General features: G+C 52.5%; 2 protein-coding genes across 4 annotated transcripts; one reads left to right on the top strand and one right to left on the bottom strand.

Moving 5' to 3' along the window:
* Positions 1–1,580: 1,580 nt before the first annotated feature.
* On the top strand, positions 1,581–9,193 carry TOR1A (torsin family 1 member A). Of its 2 annotated transcripts, none has more exons than XM_042964429.1 (5): positions 1,581–1,810; positions 2,301–2,566; positions 4,267–4,442; positions 4,540–4,667; positions 8,610–9,193. In XM_042964429.1, the coding sequence occupies exons 1-5, from the start codon at positions 1,633–1,635 to the stop codon at positions 8,858–8,860; spliced, it is 999 nt and encodes a 332-aa protein (XP_042820363.1). In that variant the 5' UTR covers positions 1,581–1,632; the 3' UTR covers positions 8,861–9,193. The 2 variants fall into 2 exon arrangements, with proteins under 2 accessions (XP_042820363.1, XP_042820364.1); XM_042964430.1 differs by having other exon boundaries at positions 8,707–8,846.
* A 3,519-nt stretch (positions 9,194–12,712) lies between these two features.
* On the bottom strand, positions 12,713–17,001 carry TOR1B (torsin family 1 member B). 2 transcript variants are annotated; one of them, XM_007078866.2, is made up of 5 exons: positions 16,739–16,998; positions 15,861–16,126; positions 14,294–14,469; positions 13,592–13,719; positions 12,713–13,278 (listed from the first exon to the last, which is right to left on the bottom strand). In XM_007078866.2, the coding sequence occupies exons 1-5, from the start codon at positions 16,935–16,937 to the stop codon at positions 13,037–13,039; spliced, it is 1,011 nt and encodes a 336-aa protein (XP_007078928.2). In that variant the 5' UTR covers positions 16,938–16,998; the 3' UTR covers positions 12,713–13,036. The 2 variants fall into 2 exon arrangements, with proteins under 2 accessions (XP_007078928.2, XP_042820622.1); XM_042964688.1 differs by having other exon boundaries at positions 13,117–13,202; positions 16,739–17,001.
* Positions 17,002–27,191: the final 10,190 nt, after the last annotated feature.

Below are 27,191 nucleotides of genomic sequence, written 5' to 3'. Positions count from 1 at the left end.
TCAAATTCCTGGAGGTCGGGAATGCGCCCTTCACCGTGTGTAGTGGGTCCAGCTCACAGCAGAAAAGTCTAGGATGGAATCAAAGGGACACTGGTATTTTCTGACTTTTACAAAGTTACCGGTTTCTTTTCATTAAGAAAGAAAAAAAATTTCTATCACTTTCAGCACTTAAGTATTAAATATGAAATGAATCCAACCATACTATTCGTACTGTGTCTCCTTATACCAACCCCAGGTAATGTGTTGAGAGCCTGTGGGTTGGGCAGCGCAAATGCAAAACTCAAGTTACTAAGAGAGACTGTCTCATTTAATTTAAAGATGTAGGGGCGCCTGGGCGGCCCAGTCGGTTTGGCACCCGACTCTTGGTTTCGGCTCGGGTTGTGATCCCAAGGTCATGGGATCAAGCCCTGTGTCGGGCTCGGCACTGAATGTGGAGCCTGCTTGGGACTGACTCTCTCTCTCTCTCTCTCTCTCTCTCTCTCTCTCAAAAAAAAAAAAAAAAAAAAAAGTAGGCTTCAACCTGCCAGCTCTCGGGTACAGTGCCCCCGTGCTGTCATTTTCCTGAGGCACTGACACATGTTGAGATGAGAAAAGGGCAGGTGGGTTGACTTCTGGGCTGACTCATTGTAGGTGTTGCAGCTAGAGGAGTTTGCCTTTGGAGTCCAAGCTCAGCCCTGCTTATATCCTTCAGGCCCCGAGCCTGTTATATCCTTCGACAATCTCTCTCGGAGCCTGTTTTCTCATCTGTAAAATGGAGATCGTTTTTCATTTTTATTTTTTTCCCTCCACTAAAATGCATGGTAGTGAAGGCAGGAATCACCTATGCCTTGTTTTTGTTTTTGTTTTTGTTTTCCCTTGAATTCCCAGGGTCTAGTCCATAACCCAACACATTGGCAATCCTCAACCCTATGAATGAATGAGTGAATGAGTGGAAGAATCCTTAGTCATCATGTTGATAGTATGTATCCTTCATATGATGCCATAAAAGTAGCACTCTACCCATGTAACGTTTCCTCCTCAACGCTCATAACCACAGTCTAATCAAAAGAAAAACATCAAATTCCAATAGTGGGCCATCCTCTGAAAGATTTGACCAAGTACTCCCCAAAACTGTCAAGGTCGTCAAAACCAAGGAGAGCTTGAGAAACAGTCTTAGCCAAGAGGAGCCTAAGGAGACATGAAAACTAAATATAACGTGGTATCTTGGGACAGGATCCTAGATCAGATACAGGGCATTCGGTAAAAACTAAGGAAACGCTTTAGTTCTATCAATATAGGTTCGCTAATCTTAACAAATGTTAACACGTTAATATGTTAATACGGGAAATTATGTGGGAGGATATATAGGACCTCTCTGTACTATCTTCTCAATTTTTCTGTAGATCTAAAATTATTCCCCACCGCCCCCCCCAATTTTTTTTTTTTTTTTCGTGGACTCCAGCGGCCTCCGTCTTTCACCTCCCGGAAGCAAGAAAGCGCCCCGCCCCGCACAAAGATGGTGGCCACAGCGGCGCGAGGAGACCCGCCCCGCACAAAGATGGCGGCCGCGCCCGGGAGGAACCGGAAGCGCGGTCTGGCAGCGGCGCGGGTCCGGGGCAAGCGCGAGAACGCGCGGGCGGCGCGGGTCCGGGCATGAAGCTGGGCCGGGCCGCGCTGGGCCTGCTGCTGCTGGCGCCTTTGGCGGTGCGGGCGGTGGAGCCCATCAGCCTGGGACTGGCCCTGGCCGGCGTCCTCACCGGCTACATTTACCCGCGCCTCTATTGCCTCTTCGCGGAGTGCTGCGGCCAGAAGCGGAGCCTCAGCAGGGAGGGTAGGACGGGGGGCGGGGGCGGGGGCGGGCCCGGGGCCCGAAGCCGGAGCGGCCCGGGCGGGGTGGCGCCGGGCTCCCGGCCACGACCACGACCACGACGGACCGGGGTTGGTCGGAGACCCGAGCAGGCGAGCTGCGGCCCGGGCCGCTTCCTCCGCCGAGAGTTTCGCTCCTTCCTGGAGGGGCGGTGGGAGCTCGGCCTGCCGATCCGCAGCCCTTTCCGGCCGGGCGGTGCCCGGGGAGGGGCAGAGCTGGGGCGAGGGGCGCAGGGAATGGGCAGGGCTAGCAGGGGGAGGGCCTCGAGCCCTCCCGCCCTCCCCCTCCCCGCCCCGGCCACCCCCGGGGGCCCGGTGCTGACGTACCTCCGCGTTTCACAAGGTGCTCCGAGAGCTGAGCTGGCCTTGCTGGCTTTCACGGGCGCCTGTAACCCTGGGCTAGATTTCGCCAGACACACGGACACCCCGTCCCTGATCGGCTTTGTTTTTCCCAGCGCTGCAGAAGGATCTGGACAGCAAGCTCTTTGGACAGCATCTTGCAAAGAAGGTCATCCTAAATGCTGTGTCTGGCTTCATAAGCAACCCGAAGCCGAAGAAACCTCTCACGCTCTCTCTGCACGGGTGGACGGGCACCGGCAAAAATTTCGTTAGCAAGATCATCGCGGAGAATATTTACGAGGGTGGTCTGAACAGTGACTATGTCCACCTGTTTGTGGCCACACTGCACTTCCCACACGCCTCCAACATCACCCTGTATAAGGCAAGAGCGGAATTTTGGAATCCTTCCTGGATGATGCTGGGTTTCCGGGGTTTCTTTGCTGTGGGGTGGAACGCGGGAATTGCGTGTTGGAATGAATGAGCCGGGAAGACGGCTGCCTGCGCCTGTTCCCCTCTGAAAGGTGTGGAAGTTCGGGGGAGTTTGAGGTGGAGCGGTTAATACCGTCAGAGCTTTGTGACGGTTGCTGGTGAAAACAGGCTCAGTATGCTACTTATTTTAATAAGGGGAGTCGTGGGATTTTGAGATGGACGTGATCAAATCCAAGCTAAAGATCATTGCGTCTAACTCGGGTCATAAAAGAGGAAATGTTTCCAGAAAGGCCTAAGGTGGTTTAGCTAAAGTGTCGCAAACTGCTTTTACGGTTTAACTCGCTGGTAAACAGCCTGGACTTTGGCAACAGACACGCCTAGATGTGAGTCCTAATTCTCCCACCTGCCAGCTGTGTAGTCTCGGGACTGTCCCCTGAGCTGAGACCCAGGTTCTTCTCTGTAAGGCGTGGTTGTGAGAAATCCCTGAGCTCTGTCGAGCTTGTAACATGCCACCTGCCACACGAGCCTTCAGATACATGTCCACTTTTTTTTTTTTTTAATTTTTTAAATGTGTATTTATTTTTGAGACAGAGAGAGACAGAGCATGAACAGGGGAGGAGCAGAGAGAGAGGGGGACACAGAATCTGAAACGGGCTCCAGGCTCTGAGCTGTCAGCACAGAGCCCGACACGGGGCTCGAACCCACGGACCGTGAGATCGTGACCTGAGCTGAAGTCAGACGCTCAGCCAACTGAGCCACCCAGGCGCCCCTCTGCCTTCTTCAAGAAGGCTGGTGTAGGGGCGCCTGGGTGGCTCCGTCGGTTGAGCGTCTGACTTCAGCTCAGGTCACGATCTCACGGTCCGTGGGTTCGAGCCCCGTGTCGGGCTCTGTGCTGACAGCTCAGAGCCTGGAGCCCGTTTCAGATTCTGTGTCCCCCTCTCTCTCTGCTCCTCCCCTGTTCATGCTCTGTCTCTCTCTGTCTCAAAAATAAATAAACGTTAAAAAAAAAAATTTAAAAAAAAACAAAGAAGGCTGGTGTACAGAGGATACCTGTTAACATCACCATTTTTTTTTTTTAGGTCTATTTATTTATTTTGAGAGAGAGCATGCAAGAGTGGGGGAAGGGCAGAGAGAGGGGGAGAGAATCCCAAGCAGGTTCCGTGCTACCGGCGCAGAGCCCAACACGGGACTCGATCTCACGACCTGGTCCAAACTCGAGAGTCAGGCGCCTAGCCGACTGAGCCACCCAGGCGCCCCTAACACCGCCATTTTAATGACAGGGACCAGCAACTCAATGACACAGCATCATCATGATCTCTCACAGCACAGGAGTTCTAACCAACCTGGGGCTTTGGAACGAGGCAGGGCACAGCTCAGATCCCAGCTCTCCCACATCCTAATTTTATAATCTTGGGCGAGATGACGAAGCTGTATGCCTCAGTTTCCCGATCTGTGAAACGGGTATGATCGTGCCCCCTGCACGGAGGTGTGGGGAGGAAGCAAAGAGCTTGTGTGTGTAAAGTTCTGAGCACAGTGCCGAGCACACAGTAAACGCTCTGTGAGTGCGGCCGTTGTAGCACTAAGGCTCGTGCCGGTTGTTTTCCGTTGCACCTGCTGAGAACTTCGCCTTGGCTTCTCCCCTCTGTAATTCAGGATCAGTTACAGTTGTGGATTCGTGGCAACGTGAGCACCTGTGCAAGGTCCATCTTCATATTTGATGAAATGGATAAGATGCACGCTGGCCTCATAGATGCCATCAAGCCTTTCCTCGACTATTATGACCACGTGGATGGGGTCTCCTACCAGAAAGCCATCTTCATATTTCTCAGGTAAGGCCAGGGCTGGGACACGATTGAAGCACCCCGGCCGCGAGTCCGTGGGCTCCGGGATAGAAGCCGGTCCTCACTCACGGGAATTCTGTTGCAGCAACGCGGGGGCAGAAAGGATCACAGACGTGGCTTTAGATTTCTGGAGAAGCGGAAAGCAGAGGGAAGAGATCAAGCTCAAAGACATGGAACCGGCCTTGTCTGTGTCGGCCTTCAACAACAAGAACAGTAAGTGCGGCCAGGCCAGCCGGTACTGACCCCTCCCGTGCGTGATCCTGCGTCCCGAAGTCTTAGATTGTCAGCCTCACCGTCGCCTGGGAGCTGGCTCGAAATGCAAATTCTCAGTCCCTTCCCCAGACCTTCCGAGTCAGGATTTCTGAGCGGAGGCCGTGTGAAACTCCAGGTGACTCTCATACGCTCTCCCGTTGGCCGAGTGCTCTTTTAAAGAGAGAGGGACATTCTTGATCTTCGAGGTCTTCAAGATTGGTTCCCTGTTTTCTTTAGTTTAATCATTTTCCTTGGTAGAAGAAAAGCAGGTGGTTGAGCAGGGAAGGCCGCTGTGGGCGGCCAGAGAGGACCAGAGAGGACTGGTCCGGTCCCTCTTTCTGTGTGTTGCTCCAGAACTGGGAGGTTCTGTGCACGAGCATAAGGGCCGAATAGCGGGTGGGCCCGCGTTCTGCACTCCACCTGCCCATTTCCTTTATCTTCACGGTGACCTCGTGGGGTAGAAACTGTCATCCTCCTCATTTTATAGATGAGGAAACAGGCTCAAAAGAGAGCCGCTTGCCCAAGGCGCACAGCCTGCTCAGTGGCTCTGATTGCAGAGCCTGATCTTTTCGCTACCAAGTTCACGGCTTTTCCAGTGACCCCACACACCTTTGACCTTGAACCCTCAGAGGTGGGAAGTCCCCATGATGCAGAATGACTCACCGGGTAACCTGTGAGCCATGCGGGTGGACTGTTGCCATTTGAGCCTGCTCTGTTCGGGTTCCTTCTTGAGCTTAGAGAGCAGAAGTTCTTTGAAACAAGAAGTCGATATTGCTGCAGAGATACTTGGACAGTATGGGGTGTTCATGTCCATTTGTGTAGCTGGAATATTACTGATGGAAGACAGGATATTTTGTAACACGTTCACTGGTTCTCTGGCGAGCCAAACAGTATGAGCACTCGCAGCAGATGCCTTCGCCTAAACGCTTCAGCAAGATGAGGCCAGTTGCCTAGAACCACATTGCGGGAGGTTACAAAGGGTCCCAGAGTATAAGCTTCAGGATGAGGCGGACCTAGCTCAGCCATTTACTGACTGTGGCCTCAGGCAGATGGCTGAACTCATTCATTCATTCATTCATTCAGCAAATACTGAGCTCCTACTAGGTGGCAGGCACGGGTCCCAGAACTGGGGATGCAACAGCGAACAAAGACAAATCCTTATCCTCATGGAGTTTTATATCCTAGTGATAATACACCAGGAAATGTGTCAGATGATGGGATATCTGTTATCTGTATAGAGGCAGAGATGTATCTTCCTTTCCATCCCCAACAGGTAAAAAGTTAAGTCCATAAAGAGGGCTTGGGGGTGCTGGAATGAGGATGGGTGGTGGTTTTACTAGAGTGGTCAAGGACGGCTCACTGTGAGGGTGACATTTGAGCTGACCCGAGGACTGCGGGAGTGAGCCATGTGGGCACCACAGGGAACAGCATTCCATCAGAGGGAACAGCACACGCAAGGGCACTGAGGTGGGGGTGTGCCCAGGGTCACTGTGGCAGTCCAGGATGAATAAGGGAGAAAAGGGGGTCGGATAAGAGGCAAGTCTTGGCACTGGGGGTGCTGGTCACAAAAGGCCAGGGTCGGGGGGGGCCTCGGGCAGGCCTTGGGTTTGACTCCCAGTGAAGGAGGGAGCTGCTGGAGTGTTTTGAGCAGTGACGTGACCAGACTTAGTTTATCAGGACCACGCTGGCCACTGGGTGGAGCATAGACTAAAGGCAGTGGGGGCAGGGACCCCAGGCGGGAGCTGTGGCCTGGACCCGCGTGCTAGCAGTGAGCCGAGTGGGGTGACATGCTGTGATTAGGATGCGTGTTGAAGGTCGAAACCCTCAGAAGGTGGAATAAGATTTCCTAAAGGATTGGTGTGGGAATGAGAGAGCCCCAAATCAAGGGTCCGGCTTGAGCCATGAGACGGGTGGTCATGCCCCTTAGGGGGACAGGCCGTGGAGTCGCAGGTTTGTGGGGCCGGGTGGGAGACGGGCGTGGACAGTGAGCAGGGCGCCCCTGCGGAGATGCAGAGCCGATGGCTGGCCGGTCCAGTGGGGTTCCAGCGGGGCGCTCAGGCTGAGGGGACCCACTGGGGAGTGGTCTGTAGATGGTTTTGAAAGAGACTGAGGTCATTGTTCCGCCAGAATGCTCTGGCTGTGGTCAGGTTCTAGTCCGGGCTCCGCCCAGACGTCACCTCCTCAGCCCGGCCTCGTCGGCCCACAATGGCAGAGTAGCCTGTCCTCCGTGCTCACTCGCCCCATCTCGGTGCTCACAGCACCACCCCCCCGGCACTATCTGAAATCGTCCGGTTGCTGGCTTGTGGGGCCGTGAACCCCTGAGGGCACTGGCCCTGTCTGCTGGCTCTGGGCTCTCCCGGGGACCCAGAGCTTGCCTGTCCGCAGAGAGGGCCTTCAGGAAATGAGCTGTCCCACCCTGCTCGGCCATTGGTTTTGTTCTTTCCCACGGCCAGACTCCACCCCATCCAGGCACTGAGGTCTTTCCTGAGCACCAGGCGTGTGCAAAGCACTGCTGGGAAAGGAAAGCATACAGTCCGGTTGTGGCACTGGGCGTTACGATGAGAAACACGTATTTGGCCTTTGTCTCTGCTTCTGGCCCAGATCTCCTGAAAACACTTGGAACTTCCTAAGTAATAAAGGTGTCTTGATATTCATAACAAACCCCGGTCAACCACATCTGAGTTTGCGTTAATGAGGGGACTTTTGGGAAGCACCTAAAGGGCACGGGGCTGGCTTCCAGGGGAACCAACCGTGTGACTGGAGGGTTGGAACTTTCAGTCCCACCCCCTGATGCCGGGGAACCAGAGGGGGCAGGGGCTGGAGGTGGAATCCGTTGCCAGCAGCCAGTGAATTAATCAGTTGTGCCCATGTAACGAAGCCTCCATAAAAACCTGGCAGGTTGGGGTTCGGAGAGCTTCCAGGGTGAACACATGGAGATCTGGGAGGGGCCTTCTGCCCCTCCTGTCCCTTCTGCCTCTTCCTGTCCCTCCCTGTCTCTCCTGTCATCTGGCTGTTCGGGAGTTAGGTTCCTGTATTGAGCTGAAATTGTAGCTCACCCAGCCCGTGTTGGAGAATTGCTTGGGGGTGTGGGAAAAAAGCCCACACGTTGGAATTGGTGTCACAGACCAGGATTGAGGCACCAGAGTTGAGCGGCAAAGCGGAAGGGAAACGGGTCACTTGGAGGAGTGCGGGGTGTGACCCAGCGGGTGCCGCATGGTCAGGAGGGGGTGCGTGTGTGCTGGGCCCTCCCGGGAGTCCAGGAGGGGACGTGCGTGGGTCACAGGGCGGGTGCAGGCCCCGCACTCGCCCTGGGTGAAAACACACAGCAAAGTCTGTGCCCTGCGGCCGCAACAGGGCACCGTCTTCACACTGTATCGCTCTGAGGGTTCCAGTTCTCGGTCCCCAGATGCGCCGTGTGGTCTGGACATGCGGGCAGTGGTGGTAGGTTTCTGTCCTGTTGTCGATCCAGCCGCTGAAAGTCCAGTGAATCCCAAGTTCCCCAAGTAGGGGAGTGGCTGGTCCTCTCCTGGGACTCTTCTCCCCTTGTGCTTTCTCTGAAACCCTGCCAGCCTGGGAACCATGTCCCTCCGCGCTCCGCTCTGCCTCTCAGCTTGTTGCCGGCACCCTGGGCTGGCGGGCCTCTCTCCCGCTTCAGATCTGTCAGCCCATCGGAGAGGCCTCCCCTGAGCCCGAGGCTAAGGTGCCCCGTCACCCCTGCTTTGCTTTCGTGGAGGCATCACCGCTCGGTCTCGCCCGTGGGCACACCCCCGGGTTACATCTGCCCCCGTGGACCACAGGCTCCGCCTCCGGGTGCGGCACCCCTTGGACGCCCGGCGGATGTGTGTCGGATGGCTGGGTGGGCAGGGGGACGATGGATGAACAGCACCTTTTTCTTTTTCCCAGGTGGCTTCTGGCATAGCAGCTTAATTGACCGAAATCTCATTGATTATTTTGTTCCCTTCCTCCCCCTGGAATACAAACACCTAAAAATGTGCATCAGAGTTGAAATGCAGTCCCGAGGCTTTGAAATCGATGAGGACATTGTAACCAAAGTGGCTGAGGAGATGACATTTTTCCCCAAAGAGGAGAGAGTTTTCTCCGACAAAGGCTGCAAAACTGTGTTCACCAAGTTAGATTACTACTACGACGACTGACTGCTTCGAGTTGGAGGAGAAGGAACTCGGCACTTGGCTCCGTGCCCTGGAGGAGGACAGAGCAGATGCTTCCTGCTGGACCGAACGGGAACCTTCCTGAGCAGTTTTCATCCACCGGGGCCTCCGGGCGTCACACCCCCTACAGATCACGGACCTCGGAACAGCCCCAGAGCCTTCCGAGGAGGTGGCAGCGGCCAGCTCCCCGTCCACTCGTACGAGGGCTCATGATTTTTAAAAAAATCATGTTTTAATTTCAAGTGTTTCTGTTTCAAGGAAGGATGTCTAAGTTTTACTGAAAATGTGGTAACTTTATTTAAAATGTTTTTAACCTCATGAGAAACTTTTCAGACTCTATGTTATTGGCCTTACGTGTTTTTCGAAGTTCCCGTCACCATATCCTAGACACCGATGTCTTTACTGAAAAGAAGCCCAAGGCTGGGTCCTTGGCACACGGTCCCTAGGATGGCAGAACCGGGGACCAAGGCTGGAGCCGTGATCAGACCTGTCACAGGATGACCATCGCAAGGGGCAATGATGTGTTTGGATACAGGGAAAGTATGTAAGAGGACACACGTGGGGGGGCGCCTGGGTGCCTCAGTTAAGCGGCCGACTCTCGACTTTAGCTCAGGTCGTGATCTCGCAGTTCGTGAGTTCGAGCCCCGTGTCGGGCTCCTTGCCGACAGTGCGGAGCCTGCTTGGGATTCTCTCTCCCCGTCTCTGCCTGTCCCCTGCCCATGCTCTCTCTCAAAAATAAATTTTAAAAAATTTTTAAAAATTTAAAAAAAGGAGGACCCACTGAGGCCCCTCACAGATAAGCCTTAAGTACCCTTTCCAAGGGTTTTGATCTCGGTAACATTGTGAACATTCGCGAGAGACAGAGTTTCCTTGCAATAAAAATGTTTCCAGCTTGTCGGTTGCCATTCAGCTTTACAAAGGAAGACCCCTCCCTGTTTTCCATTCCTGAATGAGCCATATGTCGTCTGGCAAGTTTTGCCATATTTTTAAAAGCCATCCTCGTTACAGGTTTTGGTGGTTCAACGAGAATTCCCAAAACCTGTTAGGAAAGCGTAGCTGCCCCCTCCCCCACCCACCCCGATCCTGAGAACAGTATTTTTACTTATAACTACAAAGAGCTACCATTTTACAATTAAAATGGGTGTGTAATTTGCGAGTGCATCTTTAAAGGAGACAAAAGCCCGCTCGCTGTAGGTCTTTGGTGCTTCAGCCATGAACTGAGACCTAAGAGGCGCAGTGCGGGCTGGAGTGAAGGCTCACGCAGGGAATCTGGATCCGTGCGGCTCTGGCTCTTTGCTCAGCTGCACCGGGTACCGCAAAGTTGTGGGGTTCATGGAGCTCCCGACACCCAGCCGTGGGGTTCAAGTCTCGAGGCACAACCCCAGCCGAGGCACCAGGCGGGCGTACAGGGCACAGGAGACTAGACGGACCTTGGTGTTTGCAACGCGCCTGTGTGCCTGCTGGTGGGGGGAGCTCCCGTGGGGTGTGGCGCCCAAGCAGTGCTCACCGGCCCGTTTTTCTCAGGCCCAGAGGACTGGAGGGCCCCCTGCTGCCCCAGGACTCCTCTGCCTCCAGGTACCTGACCTGCACGGAGGCCCTTTAAGGGCATCCAGGCCTCTTAGGGACGGCTGCACGTGTTGGAAGGCTCTTGATGTGGATCGGAAGCTGGCCTGTTGTCCTGTCCCCAGGAGTCACAGATGGGGCTCATCATTCTAAGCCGGCAGCCCCAGCACCTGGGGGTCCCTGGCTCGGGGAACACAGGGGTCCCCCGACTTAATTTGGCAAGTTCATTCTTTGTATATGAGGCAGGACAGGCTGGAGCGGGAACCACTCTTGGCTGGAGACCAGATCCGGGAAATCCAGTCTCGGGACTTGACCACCTTCAACCGAGAGATGACGGGACTGGGTGGGATGTTGACGAAGAGGGTTTGAACTTTCTAGAAAGTCGCTGACTCATCCTCAGTCCTGGAAAGAGGATCGGCGTTAACGATTCACTGACAGACAGGAGGCCAGGTGCAGTGCGATCGAGCAGACCCTGGTTAGCTTAACTGGGGTTTCGCTGTTTACCAGTTCTGGTTTACTGATCTGAGCCCGGCCTGGTTCGAGTTCAGAGTGTCAGCACGGAGTCACGTCCCCACCCCTACCCCTCAATTTCCTTCCTATGTTAATTTCAGGAGAAAATATTTGCTAGGAATAAGTCCAGCTGTTCTTGGCATTTTCACCCGTGGAATTAGGGCGTATAACCCGTCACCGAACCCCACGTAAGTGTCTCTGTTTGGAGATACCAGCCTTTAAGGTAAATTCTGTCTGATGCAAAGACTACCCTCCGGCATGTCCAGGGTGTGCTGAGACACCCGAGTCACCCGACAGCCTTTCTCCCAGGCTCCAACTTCTCAGGGTTCCCAAAGAAACTAGGGGAAAAAAAAGTCTGCAAATAACACGTCACACGATAAAATTTAGTCTTTATTTTCTCTTCAGTAGGTCAATTCAAGTCCTCGTCTGCATCCTACACAGGGTGAGGGAGGCTGGGCTGTGGTCAACCGTGGCCTCCCTCTTCAGGTGACAAATCAGTAACTGCAGTCCAAAGGTGGCCCACACGTGTCCAGGGAGTTGCGTCACTGTCAACAGGGAAAATCTCCGTCTGTGCCTGGCCAGACGCTTGCGGGGCTAGGAAAGAGATGTCACTGGGCTCCAGTTCGAGAACACGTACTCAAAATGTGAAGCCTTAACTTGGCATTTTTAAAAGGCTAAACGTGACCCTCCAGAAGGCCCTCCGGGGTCACGAAGACATTCGTTCTAAATTGTACACATAAATTCGCTGCACGTCGTTCTTATCACGTGTCTGCGGGTGCACTGCAGTTATGACACGCACGATTCACACCGGCTGGCATCCGCCTTATTTCCCGGCGGCCAGGGCAGCCCAGCCTGGTGCTGCCATGTAGGGTGTCCTCAGATGACACCCAGGACCAGCCGCTTTACATTGACCTTGTTTGATCTGCATCCGTGACCACGTCTGACCACGCACCTCGTAACAAAAACGCAACTGTTTTTGCTAAGAGTTTCTGATCAAGGAATAGACAATTATTCCATCTCGTGTCCTTTCCCATGCTTTAAAATGAGCTGTGTCCTATACGTTTTTCTATCATCTAAGATTCGCGAGTAAAAACATTATAAAAAATATACATATCTTCGAAAACCCTAGCGTTTCTGGTGTGCGATACCTAAGGCTTCTTTGGCAACGCAGAGCCTGCAAGCTGACCACTCAGTGGCCCGTGTCGTCCACGGAGCCTGAGCACGTCCCACAGATTCCAAATGGTTCTCTGGAGTAAAGTGACAGATTGGCCCACGCGTACATTGTAACAGACAAACGTTTCACCACGGCAACCAAGGACTCAAATTCACAACTCACGGTCTCGTTCTGATCTCACCCTAGTGATGACATATGGTTGGGGACAAATCTAGTTCAGGAGAAGGGGGTACAGGGAAGGTGGGGTCGATACCAAATGACAGCAAAGGAATTCCAGGAGCCTGAGAGGCCACCTGTCCGGGTCTGCTGGAGAGGCCTCGGACGGAGACCCCGCACCGCAGGCAGGCCGGTCACCTGGCTGAGAAGGCTCGGTGTGCAGGCCCACATCGCCACCGGACCCTGTGCCTGAGGGTGCCACCGACTTTAACTGAAAATACTTCAAGCCAGTGGACACTCTCTGTGCAAAGGAACAGAGCAGGTTCTTAGCAGGTGCAAACCAAAAGCTCCCCGAATTGCGCAGGGGCCCTGGGACTCCTTGAGTTAGAGCAGCAGCTTCTAGAGCACCTGGAGCAGGTGCTGGGGGAGGGGGAGGGGCGGGGGGGGGGGGAAGGGGAGGTCTCACGCACACAGCTGTTTGCAAGGCACTTCCGTCAAGGTCAGTAAGTGAGGGGAGGGATTTTAAAAGTTCACCTTCCACCGCAGTTGACAGATGGACTGCCGTCTGGTCCAAACTGACAGGCGCGCTCGCCAGATCGGCGTCTTTTCAAAACTCAGCTCTTAGAAACTTCTAGATCCCTAAAATCCACAGGTGCAAATGTGCAAACCCCGAAGGAGTCTTCAAAGTGCTTCCGGAAGGGCAAGGCCCTCGCTTGCTGAGCTCCCGGGGGGGCCTCTTCCCCCGCGTGGATGAGAGGTCAGTGAAAATCCAACCGTGACTGCACAGTCTTACAGCCCTTGTCTGAGTAGATTTTCTCGCCTTTGGGGAAAAACGTCATTTCCTCTGCCACCCTGGTGACAATGTCCTCATCTACGGCGGACCCGCGGGCCCTCATCTCGGCTCGGACACACATCTTCACGTGTCTGTACTCCAGGGGGAGGAAGGGGATAAAGTAGTCGATGAGGTTTCTGTCTATCAGCCCGCTGCGCCACAGGCCACCTGCAAAGCAAGACACAGCTGGGTCCCCCCCGTCTCCGTCACTGTCACCTGGCCCAGCTCACTGCTCCTACGGGGCCCATGTGGTTATCCCGACCCGCGGTACGTCCTTCGTGTCTTTACCCGTCGAGATTCTCTTGTCATCAAGGTGGGACAAGCCTGACAGAGGCACCGGTCGGCCACCCCCTGCTAACTGGCTTCTATTACAGGAGGCCCCAAGGAAAAGTCCCTACTTCACGGATTCGGTGGCTTCGTGGAAGGCTTGAAGAAAGAGGAGGCTGTGCTGGCAGGGTCACGGGGAGCCTGGGGGACTCACTGTGTTTATTGTTGAAGACTCCGACGGACAGCACGGGTTCCAGGTCCTTCAGCTGGATGTCCTCCCTCTTTCTTCCTGCCCGCCAGAAGTCAAGGGCGGTCTTAGTTATGAGGTCCCCACCGGCATTGCTGCACGTGCCAAAGCAGAGTAAAATCACACGTTAAGATTCTGGGTCTAAATCAAGCAACATGTATGCTCTGAGGCTTAAACTTTTTTTTTTTTTTTTTTTTTTAAGTTTTTTACTTGAGACAGAGAGAGACGGAGAACAAGAGAGGGAGGGGCAGAGAGAGTGAGGGAGACCCAGAATCCGAAGCGGGCTCCAGGCTCCGAGCTGTCAGCACAGAGCCCGATGCGGGGCGCGGGCCCACAAACCCTGTGACCGTGACCTGAGCCGAACTCGGATGCTCAACCGACTGAGCCACCCAGGCGCGCCCCCCCCCCCCCCCCGGGCTGACTTTTTACCCTCAGAGACACGTGCAGGTAATGAAATTGCCTGTTATCAGCAATAATTTCATTCATTTTTCTCCCACCCACAGCTGCCATGCTGAGAGTAGCAACCCCAAAGTAACAGAAGTCACCAATTCACTTTTGCCAGGCACCTCTGTCCCTCGGCAACAGAATCCCGATGGTTGCCGGGACCTCCTTCTAGCACTAGGAGAAAGAACGGCTTGCGGGGCCCCCGAGAAATCCCCTCCCGCTCACCTGAGAAACATGAAAATGGCCTTCCGGTAAGACACGCCATCAACCTGCTCGTAGTAGTCTAGAAACGGCTTGATCGCGTCGATGACCCCGGGGTGCAATTTGTCCATCTCGTCAAATATGAACACGGAGCTGGCACACGCACTCACGTTACCCCGGATCCATCCCTGTAACTGGTCCTGGACCAGCCATAAAAGAAACAGAAGCTCAGAGGATGTGCCTGGAGAGGCACACGTGCGACCCTGTTCCTCAGGCTCCGAACGATGAAAAATCAGAGCTCTCTGGGATTCGACAAAGAGCTCTTGGAAACTGCCTCCCAACCGACAGCTTTTCCACAACTTTGTCTATAAAAAGTCGAAACTGGCAGATAGGTGCTAGGGTGTCAAGCCGTTTTTTTTTCCCTAACTCAAATGACGTGCCGGAGAGGACTTTCTAAAGGTACAAGAGGGGCCAAAGGCATGAAGAGTCATCAGTTCGCTGTTAACCCATCATTTCCACTCACTGTGAACTGAAACCTCAAGTTAATTTCACCAGACATACTGGGGAACAAGAAACTGCACTGAGGTTGGCACAGTGCCCCAAACCAATGCCTCGTACCGACGCGGCGAACGAAGGCAGTGGCGCTCCCCAGAAAGCACGTGTTCCTGAAACAAAGATACCCAAGCAATAAACCCTCAACCCCCAGACACGAAAGGCTCCAGAGGCACCCTCACCCCATCACTGGATTCCTAGAGATACAACTCTTTATCCAAGGATTTGGAAAACGAAAATCCCTTCTTATTCTTTCTTTTTGGCAAGCTTCCCTGTCTCACGAACACCCACTTTCAATTCCTTGTCCCGATCAGTTTCTGTTTCTTCTGTAGGCCCCCACCTAACAGTAAGACGATTAACCTTTACAAGGACGACATTGATTTAAATGAGAACCCTACCAGACAACTTATAAATTAAATGCAGGAAGAGTATCTCAAAAGAAAAAGTTATCTCTTAGGATTCAGTTCTTCGCAGCTTTCGTGTGAAGAAAGAAAAGCAACACCAAGGATTTGGATGGGAGGCACAAAGGGAACAGAAGCTGGGGCAGGGAACCCTCCAGTCTACAGCGCTAAACACAGAGTGCTCAATGCACATGCTGCATCACAGGGGAGACTTAAATGAAGCTGTGTCCAAACACATCGTCTGAGACCTGCTCCGCTCCACCAAGGGCTGGGACGGGAATGCCGAACACGCTGGGTCACTGCAGAACGTGGCTAGTGGGAGTTTGGAGAGCTGAGTTCAAGCGTGTGATTTGCCACAAGGCCAGAAAGACTGTAAGGAGCAGGTCCCCTGGCCTCTCTTGGCTCCACCTTTTAATGTAAATAAACGTCACCTGTCCCACTGTATTATTTTGGAACCAAACGAGGAAAAGAAGTGGTGGGAGAGCTCGGCCAACAGCAAAGGGTTACCGTGGGCGAGTGTGCCTTAACTCAGCGGGACCCCGGGCTACTCCAAAGCCAAGAGAGGCAGCAGAGGCCAGAGTTAGTGAAGGTCGCCCCGACCAGAGTGGCCGGTGGACAGGGTAACGGGATTCTCTTGCCTGGTACAGTTTTATGTGCTGCTCGTGAGGGAAGTGCAGAGTCGAGACAAACAGGTGGACAAAGTTACTCTTCAGGCCTTTCGAGTGAAGATTTTCAGCCACAATTTGGCTGACAAAATTCTTGCCCGTGCCAGCCCAGCCGTGTAAGGACAGAGTCAGCGGTTTCTTGGGGTTTTTATTGTTCTTGAAGCCAGTCAGCGCCTTGAGAATCACCTCTGTGGCCAGATGCTGCCCAAACAGCTTCTCCTCTAATTCCAGCTTGAGGGCTGCAGGAGCCAGCCGGAGAACAGAGAGAAAAATATACATTAAACAGGCACCAGAAAAGCAGCGCTTTCCCCAGCTGGCCAAAGCGAGAGGCACCTATTAGCAAGCGGTCCGGCAGGGTGTCTGCCAAACCCCAGGGCTGGCCCGGAGCACAGCCTCGGGTTGCAGAGCCACACGATGCCACTTCCAAGGAAATGCGCTAGATGGATGTCCTGCTTAACACTCCAGCGTCTGATAAGGAAGCTGAACGTGTTCGTTCGTCCAAGGATTAGCCCTCTCTGGACTGCGCTGCGTGCTATTCCCCAGCTACCCCTGCTGAAGTGTAAGAAAACCCGGGGCCAAACGTGGGCTTTCTGGGCAGCCGCTGCACACGCTGCACATCTGAAAACTACTTAATGGGGCAAAGGGCTGAGCACGCTGCTTCCAGCTTCTTTCTGTACTCCCAGGGAATCCGAGGCATTTAAGAAGGAACTTAGGCAGAGCCCCCACGGTCTGCAGACTGTCTCAGCAGGCACGGCTTGCAGGGCGGGAGTCCGGACCGAGGCCCCGTCCGTCCTCCCTCCCGCCCCAGCTCAGGGTGAGCGCCGCGCCCCTCGCGGGCGGACCCGCCCTACCGGACGCGTTGAGCCGCTGCTCCTCGCGGCAGCACTCGGCGAAGCGGCAGTACAGGTCCGTGTAGGACAGGTAGCCGGTGAGGGCGGACGCGGCCCCGAGGGCGATGCCCACGCTGATGGGCTCGATCGCCGCCACCACGTGAGCCGCCAGCAGCGGCCCCAGCGCCGCCGCACGGCCGAGCCCCGCCGCCCGCGGCATCGCCCCGCTCACAGTCCGCCAACCTCTGCACCGCGCTCCCAGGCCGCGAAGCCGCGGCCGGACTTCCGGCTGCGTCACTTCCGCCCCGCAGGCCCGCCTCTCCCTCGGGACGGCCATATTGGCGGGGACTGGGGAATCTGTGTCGCCATCTTTGTGCGTGGCGCGAGAGGCGTCCCGGGGCTGGCCTCTCGCGACCCCCTCGCCTGCTTCTTCTCGTTTCCAGCCCCCACCCTTGGCTTTGTCATCCCTTCCCCTGGAGCTGTCATGAGCGTCTCCCATGTCGGCCCACCACCTGCCTTCCTGAAACAGCTGCTCTGCGCCCCGGAGGTCCAGGCCCGGGCCGGGAGGCACCAAGACCGAGGCGCACAATCAAACCAGAAACCCGTCCGGTCGTTCAGCAGGCGACAAGGCAGGCCCTTTGCTGGCTGCTGGGAAGACAACAGTGAAGGAGAGGGAGTTGGCTCTGACCCTCTCCGGTGTCCAGGCTATTGGGCAAGAGCCCGTACTGGGCGGTGGGAGAAACACAAGGGCCGTGGAGCAGGGAAAGCTTCTGTCTAAACGGAGAACGAAAGGAGTTAGCCCCGCAACAAGTGAGGAGTGGAACCTTCACCCAGAGGAACAGAAACTGCAGTTTGGAGAAGTGTTTCACACGGTGGAGGCTGGTGACAATGAGGGGGCAGAGCCAGGTGGAGACTGGCATGGGAAGACCTCCAGGGCTGTAAGGAGGCTGGCTTCTAGTCTGGGGGGGGGGGGCATAGGGAGCCACGGAAGGTTTTACACAAGGAGCAGCATGGTCAGAACAGAGATCACTGTGGTTGTTGGGTTCAGTGAGGAGGTTGGTCCAGGTAATCCTGGCCCAGACTTGGCTGAAATTGGTTGAGTTTACCCATCAGCCAACCTATCAACAAATATTTAGTGAACACTGGTGCCGTGTCAGATTCGGTGCCATATGCTGGGGGTACAGCAGGTATCCGGGCTGACGGAGCCCCTGTCCTCACAGAGCTCTCGGTCTAGGTGGGGGAGACGGAGGGGCAACAGATGCTTTACATACCTTGAGGTTAGTGCCGTGAGGTGGGATGCACAGAGGGGGGCACCTCACCCAATCTGCAGGCTGGGGAAGGCTTTCCTCCCTAGCTCCGTTTTGACCTGAACGACGAGCAAAATTGCGACGGGGCAAGATCCCACTGAGCACGCGGGAAGAACGAAGGAGCAATATTGTCTTAAAATGTTGGTACAATAGACAGGAGATCGGGTCTTTTGCAGCCATTTAAACTTACGATGAAAAGTTTCAATGTCCGCCTAAAAATGCACAGAGGAGATAGGTGAGCAAAAGGCATGTGAAGACCCCTACCCGAAACCCTATCCTGCTCCATAGGCATTGACTCTTCATCCTTCAGGTGGACTCTGCCTTTACTAGGCCTAGTTGGTGCCTCCCTCTGGATTGGCAGCTGCTAAGAAAGGACTTCTGCGTGGATCTGGGGCTTGGTTCCCCGGCCGGACGGCCTCCTTCCTCTCCACCGTCAGCCCCTCGCTTGCCACACCTTCCCTGTCTCCCCACTCTACAATCCTGAACTGCCCTGGGGCTCTGTTCCAGACCCCTTCTGTCTCCATCCTCTCTCCCTGGGTGGGAGGCCTTGACTTTCTCCCCCAAGACCCTGCATCTGGCTGCACACTGGACACCTCCACTTGGCTATGCACCGGGCATCTCCCCATCCCTATAGTCAAACAGAAGCCTTGATTGTTTTCTCCAACATGTCCCTCCCCCACGGCCCCTGTCTCAGGAAGCGGACCCGCCATCCCCCAGTTGCTTAGACCCAAAGCTAGTGGTTGCCTTGGATTCTTTTTTCCCCCCAGTCTCCACTTCCAATCCATCAGGAGGTTGCCGACCCTGCCTCTAAAACCTGTCCAAAAGCTCTTCAGTCGCCGCCATCTTTTCGGCCACCCCCCCCCCACCCCCCACCGTCCGAGCCTCCGTCATGCATGACCACAGTAGCCCTCTGGGCAGTCCCCTGCCCCTGCACTTGTGCCCCCTGATTCACACTCCCCACGAGAGACAGGTGGTGCTCTCCCAACAAACCGGATCATCTCACTCCCGATTCAGCCTGTCAATGGCTTCCAAAAATCCTTAAGAAAAAAAAAAAAAAATCCATCCTTTTTATTCTGACCTCGAAGCCCTCTGTGATGTGCCTCTGCCTTCCTCTCAGACCTTCACCTCCCCCATACTCTTTTATTCCCAAACCCACAGCCCCTTCTGCCTCCCCACTGTCTGGTTCTCTCTGCCTGGAATCTTGCTTCAGAGTCTCTCCTGGCTGAGAACTTTCAGGCCTCAGCTTGAAGTCCACCTGCCATATCTAAAGTAACTCCACTCCCACCCCCAGTCACCTACTCTCCCTGTCACCCTGTTTGTGTCCCTGTCTGGTGTCCAACTTTCCCACTGGCCCGCGAGCTTCCGGAGGGAACTTAACTCTTGTGTTCTGTTTCTCGCAGCTCTTGGGACTGTGCCGCATACACAGTAGGAACGCAACAAATGTGTTTAATGTTCAAGGTTGCGACACTGTCCAAGAAGGTGGGCTCTGATCTGGGGTCCAGGGATGCTGCTATGGACTGAATGTTCTCATCCCCCCTAAATTTATATTCTGAATGTGATGGTATTAGGAGGAGGGGTCTTTGGGAGGTGGCTGGGCCATGAGGGTGGGACCCTTAACATTAAGTTGCTAATAACAGGGAAAACTGGGTGAGGGCTCTATGGAAACGCTCTGTACTAGCTTTGCAGGTTTTCTGTAAATCTAAACTAAAAGGTTTCTTTTGTTTACAAAAAGCAGTCCCGTCTGTGCTGCGTCTGACCCTCAGTGATACTGTAAAATCCATAATCACACAAGCTTTAATTCTTCTAAACTGAAGTGGGTTTGTGAAAGTGTGGAAATTGCACTTGTTGGGCAGAAAGGCTCAAAAGACTGAATGCAGTGTGTGTGAATGGATAAATTATCTATTTTAAATCCGTGAAGAGGAGGGAGGATCCCAGGGGTGGGGCGTGTAGGACACAGTGGCAGGAGCTCTGGGGCCTCGATGCTCTGCCACTGTCCTCGGGAAGAGAGAATCTGATTGGCCCAACCTGGGTCAGGTATCTCGACCTTGGATCAACTAACCATGGGCAGGGATGCTGTGCCAAAGTAGGCCCCCATTGGTACTATTCTATACATATCCGACATTTTGTTCCCCTAAAAAGTGAGTATTTCCTCATTTGTCTTTTGGTCCCTTATGGTGCAGTTGGCCACTGGAATCCATGGAGGGGCCTCAAAGCCGCCTCCCAAAGAACTCTCTGGGGGGTCAAGACACATTGGAACCCAGGAGTGGACATAGCTGAGCCCCAACAGTTGTCCCCCAACTGTGTAATGATCCTGACACTGCTTTGCACTCCATTCCTGCTCTTTTAAGAAAGTTAAATTTTTTTTAATGTTTATTTATTTTTGAGAGAGACAGAAAGGGAGAGAGAGAGAGAGACAGCATGAGCGGGGGAGGGGCAGAGAGAGGGAGACACAGAATCGGAAGCAGGCTCCAGGCTCTGAGCTATCAGCACAAAGCCCCACTCTAGGCTCGAACTCATGGACCGCGAGATCATGACCCGAGCTGAAGTCGTACGCCTAACAGACTGAACCACCCAGGTGCCCGAAGAATGTTAAAAAATTTTAATAAAACAATTTATATATTTCAAATTGGCAAAAATGTACTATCATTTAGAGTATCTTAGGATACATTGCCTTAGAATGGGAACTCCCAGTACTCTGAATTCCGCAAGACATAGCTAGAAACTTTGTTTCTATAGAAAAGGAGGACTGTTTAAGTCAGATCAGAGGGAAGGTAGTGGAGGCCTATGTTTCTTTTTTATTAATTGCTGTGATACTGGCTGCGATACTATTCCTTTCATATTCATTTCTGTTACAAATCTTACAAAGGGGAGTGCTTCTGGGTATTTAGATCCACATTCTATCTTAAGGGTGTATGTTGGGTTTTCATAAATTGTCCAAGGCTGTGGGGGCTGCTGTCTTGTGTCACTGTCACTGGAAGCCTGGTGCCTTCCTCACCCTCCACCCAATCCCCTGGCCCTCATTCTGCACCATTCTCTTTACTCTTTCTATCATCGCTCTGTTGGAGCATTGCTTACAATGTTTACATTGTTGATCAAAAACACTCAAAGCCACCAGCTTGACTCCTCGAGGCTGTCATAAATGCAAAGAGCAACGAGAAAAGTCTTGGAAGGGTGATTCTGGTGCAGACAGGGCTCAGCCCTCTGGTGTCGCGGCTGGTTGAGATTTTCAGGACCAGAGACAGCACCCCACTCCCCACCCCCAACCACACCTGTTTCCCAGGAAGCCTTGGGTTTGACCTTAAGGAGAGACCTGATTGACTAGGAAACTGGAAGGCTGGGAAGACCTGGGGAGGAAAGCACTAGAGGGTGCTAGTGAGCTACTGGTCTGAAGACTGATATCTGTTCAAATTTTGACTCTATCACTTACTACCTTCTGCAACCTTCAGAAGGTCACAAAATTAACGACAACAAAAAAATTTTCAAAATCTTAGATTACTTAAAATGCCAGGATGCCTGGGTGGCTCAGTCAGTCAAGCGCCGGACTTCAGCTCAGGTCATGATCTCACGGTTTGTGGGTTCGAGCCCCATGTCGGGCTCTGTGCTGACGGCTCAGAGCCTGGAGCCTGCTTTGGATTCCGTGTCTCCCTCTCTCTCTCTGAACCTCCCTCCCTCACACTCTGTCACTCTCTCTCTCTCTCTCTCTCCCAAAAATAAATAAACATTAAAAAGAAAGCCAATTGTTGGGGCACCTGGTGGCTCAGTTGGTTAAGTGTCCAACTTCAGTTCAGGTCTCGATTCAGGTCATGATCTCACAGTTCCCGGTTCGAGCCCGGGGTCGGGCTCTGTGCTAACAGCTCAGAGCCTGGAGTCTGCTTCGGATTCTGTGTGTCCCTCTCTCTCTCTGCCCCTGCCCCGCTCATGTTCTATCTTTCTCTCTCTCTCTCTCTCTCTCAACAATAAAAATAGACACTAGAAAAAAAATTTTTATGCCAATTATTTGCACTGAGCCCTGTTCTCATCCAAGTTTTTTTAGTGTCTATATTATACAGAGGTGCACTCCTGGGGTTTCCAGTGTTTGATGTTCTCCTCTCGTTTGTTATTCTGCATACGATGATACCCAGTTTGTTTCTATGAAATCTTACAGCTATATAATATTACATATGCTTTTAAACAGCTCTGTTGAGCTCGAGTTGACATACAACCAAGGGCACATATTCAAAGTGTACACTTTGATACGTTTTAACACATGCACACGCCCACGAAACCATCGCCATGATCAAGACAGGGAACATCATCCCAAAAGATCCCTCTTGTCATTTTGTCATCCTTCCCTCTCATCTCCACCCCCCCATTCCCCCCCCCCCTACCAGCCACGGGTTTGCCTTCTATCCCTGTAGATTAGTATGCTTTGTTTTTTTTTTAATTTTTTTTAACGTTTTTTATTTATTTTTGAGACAGAGAGAGACAGAGCATGAACGGGGGAGGGGCAGAGAGAGAGGGAGACACAGAATCGGAAGCAGGCTCCGGGCTCTGAGCCATCAGCCCAGAGCCCGACGCGGGGCTCGAACTCACGGACCGCGAGACCGTGACACGAGCCGAAGTCGGCCGCTCAACCGACTGAGCCACCCAGGCGCCCCTAGTATGCTTTTTATAGAATGTTGCATGTTTTAGAAATGACATTATGTATTATTTTATTTGTTGCATGCTCATAAATGCCAGGCTCTGGGTGCATTAAGTCATTATCCAATTTAATTCTAAAGCAACGCTGTGAAACAGCAGTGGAAATCTCCATTTTACAGGCGGAGAAGTTGAGAGGTTTAACTAACGTGCCCGAGGAGCTCACTTCAGGAACAGAAAGTGGTGGAACCAGGACGGACACTCGGGCCCTTTCAAGGCCTCCCTTCCCCCCACCGCCAAGCTCCCACCCGCTGACCTGTCGCTCTCCCTCCTTCACCAAGCAGGAGACAAAGTGCCTGGATTCAAATTCTGCCTCTGCTATGACCGTGTGTGTATGACCCTGGGCGGGTCACACAACCTCTCCGGGCCCCGGGGTTCCTCATTTGTAGAATGTTTGTAACAATAGTCTCTGCCTTATAGGGTCGCCCTGCGGGTCACTTGAGATGATGTCGGGGGCACCTTACTTAGCAGAGGGCTCGGGCAGGATGACTGAACGCGCAGCCAGGGTGTGGGGTGGGTGCAGCGAGACAGACGTGCAGTGCATCATGGGAACCTGGGAGGAAGGAAGGGGGCGTTGGCGTGGGAACCAAGACTTCTGGAAAGGTGTCTCCTTGAACCCCTGGACCATTATTGCCTGTTCTACTCGTGTTGGAAATGCACCCATCCATCTTCTAGGGGTCAAAGTCTTCCTGTGTGTTGGCCACTGCCCGCGTTCCTCCTTGGGATTCACAGCGAGCAAGAAAGACTTGGTGGCCCCAGCAGGGCTCCCATCCGGTTGGGGGAGTGGGCCGCACATCCCAGCAATTATAGTTTAGTGTCCTCAGGGCCAAGGCAGGGGCAAATATTTTCCCATTTCCCATTTATAATCCCTTGAAACTTTTTTCCTCCAAGTTCTACCAGTGTCACCTGGGACTGACCAACTGCCCCACGGACAATTCTTTATAAACACAACGTTACCGAAAAACACCCCAAGGTGTCACCACTGCTGCTGTTGAAAACTTTCTGAAGAAGCTTTCTCTGCCTTGTGCTTATGTATTGCACTCCAACCCCTCGCCATTGTTCCCTGAGTGCCACCTCCAGTCCCCCAGTCAATCACAGGTGGATGACCCGGGGCTGGGCTTGGGGGATGACTGGCCTGGCTTGGAAACCCAGCCACACCACTGCAGGCTGTGTGTCCTTGGCAATCGTTTATTTCAAGGCCCAGGTGTTCACTCAAGAATTCTCTGCAGAACATGTTTAACCCAAAGCTGGTTTCTTCTCCCCCTGGGACCCGGCCACGCCCTCTGACCTCCCAGTGGATGTGGGCTCAACGGTTGCCAACTCACTTGATAAGCAAAACACAACGGGAGGAGGAAATCTGCTGTCCAGATCGATCACACGGCAGAGGTCCAAGCCCAACGCTGGAGAAGATGGCCAGTGGGTTGCATCCATAGGGACTACACATTTCAAGCCAAAGAAAACACCAGAGCCGGATTAAGCAGCAAAAGGAACTGGGTCATCAGGGCCAAGGAGACTCACAGTAACTCATCTACCATGCAGAGGTGCTGGGGGCCGAGGGAGGGACCTGAGTCAGGTCCAGAGCGCCTGGCTCTCCCCCTCCTCCTCTCTCATCACCTTCCCTTTGTGGATCTGCTCCGTTCTCCACAGGGCACCTGGCTTTGTGTGTGTGGCTCTAGACACCCAGAGAGACCACACAGTCACTCTCTTCTTCTCCCCTGCCCCACTCTCAGCCCCAATTCCAAACTCCCAGGGAAGGGATTTGATTGGCCCAGCCTGGGTCAGGTGGCCCCTGATCCAGTCAGCTGTGGCCAGGGGTGGGGGCAGCATCCCCCCCCCCCAGTATGAACCACGTGAATGAGGAAAGGGCCGCTCCCAACAGGAGATCCACCTCTAGCGTGGATCTCCCAGTCTCCTCCCACACGGTCCCCGAGCCCCCCATGCCCTTCCCGCTCTGCCCAGCATCCCTGCTCACTCCCATTCCAACACCTAGGTTCATTCATTCATTCACTCAGCCAAAGAATTCCTTTTCACTTGGCCTTTTGTTCTACTCATACCTTCAACAGGTTGGATGAGGTCCACCCACAGATGTCGATAAATATTTGTGAAATGAATGGACGGTTGGTGCTCCACGGTCCTAAGCTGCATCCCCAGGAAACAGAAGTCACCCAGATCTTCCGGGGGAGCAAGAGCCCCCCAAAGTCAGTTAAAGAGATAAGGTAGACGACAAGACTACTTTGGCAATACCCGGCTTAGCTGAAGGTCGCATGCTCTGTGGCCCCCAAATTCCACTGTTCAAGCCTTTATCATGTTATGGCACACGAAGAAAAGGAAACGATGAGTGTGTCCCACTGTGGAGAGACTGCTGGACGAAGCGACTGGACTCAGGGCTCCGGCCCTCCTAGGTTCTTCCCAGCTGCCCACCTGCAGCCCATTCATAGCGTGGAGGGTGCAGAACCCAGCCCCAGAGGGCCGCACACCTGCACACAGGGGACACATTGGAGGATGTTGAGGCTCCGTTTGCAATATTACAAACCGGAATCAAACCTAATTGGCCATCACTAGGGGAACGGATAAGCAAACCGTTGTCTAGTTCTACAATGGAACATTATGTGGCGGACCAAAATGGATGAACTTGAATCGTGTGTGTCAATGTCTGTACATCTCAGGAGTAAGAGTTGAGTGGACACGTAGCAAAGGATACGGCACAGCACGTCACTTGCATATTAAAAATGCGCATGTGCTCCAACATCAGGTTATGTTACAAAGCTGTAGTCATCAAAACAGTGGCACTGGCACAAAAATGGACCCAGAGATCAATGGAACAGAGCAGAAAGCTACAATTACGTGGGCAATTCATCTTCAAGAAAGGAGGCAAGAATATGCACCGGGAAAAAGACAGTCTCTTCAACAAATGGTGGGGGGAAAACCTGACGGCTCCATGGAAAAGAACGAAACTGGACCACTTTCTAACAGCATACACAAAAATAAACTCAGACTAGGTTAAGGACCTCAATGTGAGGCCTGAAACCATAAGAATCCTAGAAGAGAGCACAGGCAGCAATTTCTCTGACATCAACCTTTCTAGATCCGTCTCCTGAGGCCAGAGGAATAAAAGCAAAAATACACTATCGGGACTGCGTCAGAGTAACAAGTTTCTTTCTGCACAGCAAAGGAAACAACCCATGAACCTGAAAGACAGCCTATGGAATGGGAGCAGATACTTGTGCATGATGCATCTGACGAAGGGTCGTTTCCAAAATATGTAAAGAACTGATTCAGCTCAACGACCCAGAAACCAAATAATCCAGTGGAAAAAAATGGGCAGAAGGCATGAACAGGCACTTCTCTAAAGAAGACGTTCAGGTAGCCCACAGACACGCAGACAGACGCTCAACAGCACTCGTCATCAGGGAAACGCAAATCAAAACCACAGTGGGGTATCCCCTCACACGTGTCAGAATGGCTAAAACCAACAACACGGGAAACGGGTGTCAGGGAGAAAGGAACCCTTGCGCGCCGTCGGTGGGAATGCGACCTGGTGCAGCCACCGTGGAGAATGGCATGGAGGTTCCTCAGAAAGTTAAAAATAGGACTACCCTTACGATCTGGTAATCGCACTATTGGGTATTTGCCCCCAAATCTAAAAACACTAATGCAAAGGGATATATGCACCCCTATGTTTATTGCAGCATTGTTTATAATAGCCGAATTATGGATACAGCCCAAGTGTCCACTGACAGATGAATGGATAAAGAACATGTGGGGTGTGTGTGTGTGTGTGTGTGTGTGACTGTATACCTAAAATGTATACATATGTATACATATACGTGTATACATATGTATACGTATACATATGTATACATAAAATATATAAATACATGTATAAATAAATGTATACATATAAAATATGTAAATTATATAAAATATACAAATAAATGTATACATATAAAATACATATGTATACATTTTATGTATACATATGTATACATATACGTATGTATACATAAAATATATAAATACATGTATAAATAAATGTATACATATAAAATATGTAAATTATATAAAATATACAAATAAATGTATACATATAAAATACATATGTATACATTTTACGTATACATATGTATACATATACATATGTATACGTATGTATGTGTACATATGTATTTTATATGTATACATTTTATGTATACATATGTATACGTATACATATGTATACATATACATTTTATGTATACATATGTGTACATATACATTTTATGTATACATATGTGTACATATACATTTTATGTATACATTTTATGTATTATACATATATAAAATGAAATATTACTCAGCCATGAAAAAGAATGGAATCTTGCCATTTGCAACAACATGAATGGAGCTAGAGAGCATTATGCTAAGCAAAATAAGTCAGAGAAGGACCAAACCATATGATTTGACTCATAAGGGGAATGTAAGAAACAAAACAAACGAACAACGGGAAAAGA

The sequence above is a fragment of the Panthera tigris genome, chromosome D4, assembly GCF_018350195.1.
Source record: "Panthera tigris isolate Pti1 chromosome D4, P.tigris_Pti1_mat1.1, whole genome shotgun sequence".
Taxonomy (NCBI): domain Eukaryota; kingdom Metazoa; phylum Chordata; class Mammalia; order Carnivora; family Felidae; genus Panthera; species Panthera tigris.
The sequence above is the reverse complement of the archived record's forward strand: the minus strand, read 5'-3'. Positions and strand labels throughout refer to the sequence as shown.

Bases quoted from the DNA above. Each gene is read 5' to 3' on its own strand.
- TOR1B (XM_007078866.2), bottom strand. From the start codon at position 16,937: ATGCCGCGGGCGGCGGGGCTCGGCCGTGCGGCGGCGCTGGGGCCGCTG. The intron at 13,720-14,293 runs GTGAGCGGGAGG...TGGCACGTGCAG, and splicing joins GCCATTTTCATGTTTCTCAG to CAATGCCGGTGGGGACCTCA. The intron at 13,279-13,591 runs GTGAGTCCCCCA...CTTGCTTTGCAG, and splicing joins AGTCTTCAACAATAAACACA to GTGGCCTGTGGCGCAGCGGG.
- TOR1A (XM_042964429.1), top strand. From the start codon at position 1,633: ATGAAGCTGGGCCGGGCCGCGCTGGGCCTGCTGCTGCTGGCGCCTTTG. The intron at 1,811-2,300 runs GTAGGACGGGGG...TGTTTTTCCCAG, and splicing joins GCGGAGCCTCAGCAGGGAGG to CGCTGCAGAAGGATCTGGAC. The intron at 4,668-8,609 runs GTAAGTGCGGCC...TCTTTTTCCCAG, and splicing joins GGCCTTCAACAACAAGAACA to GTGGCTTCTGGCATAGCAGC.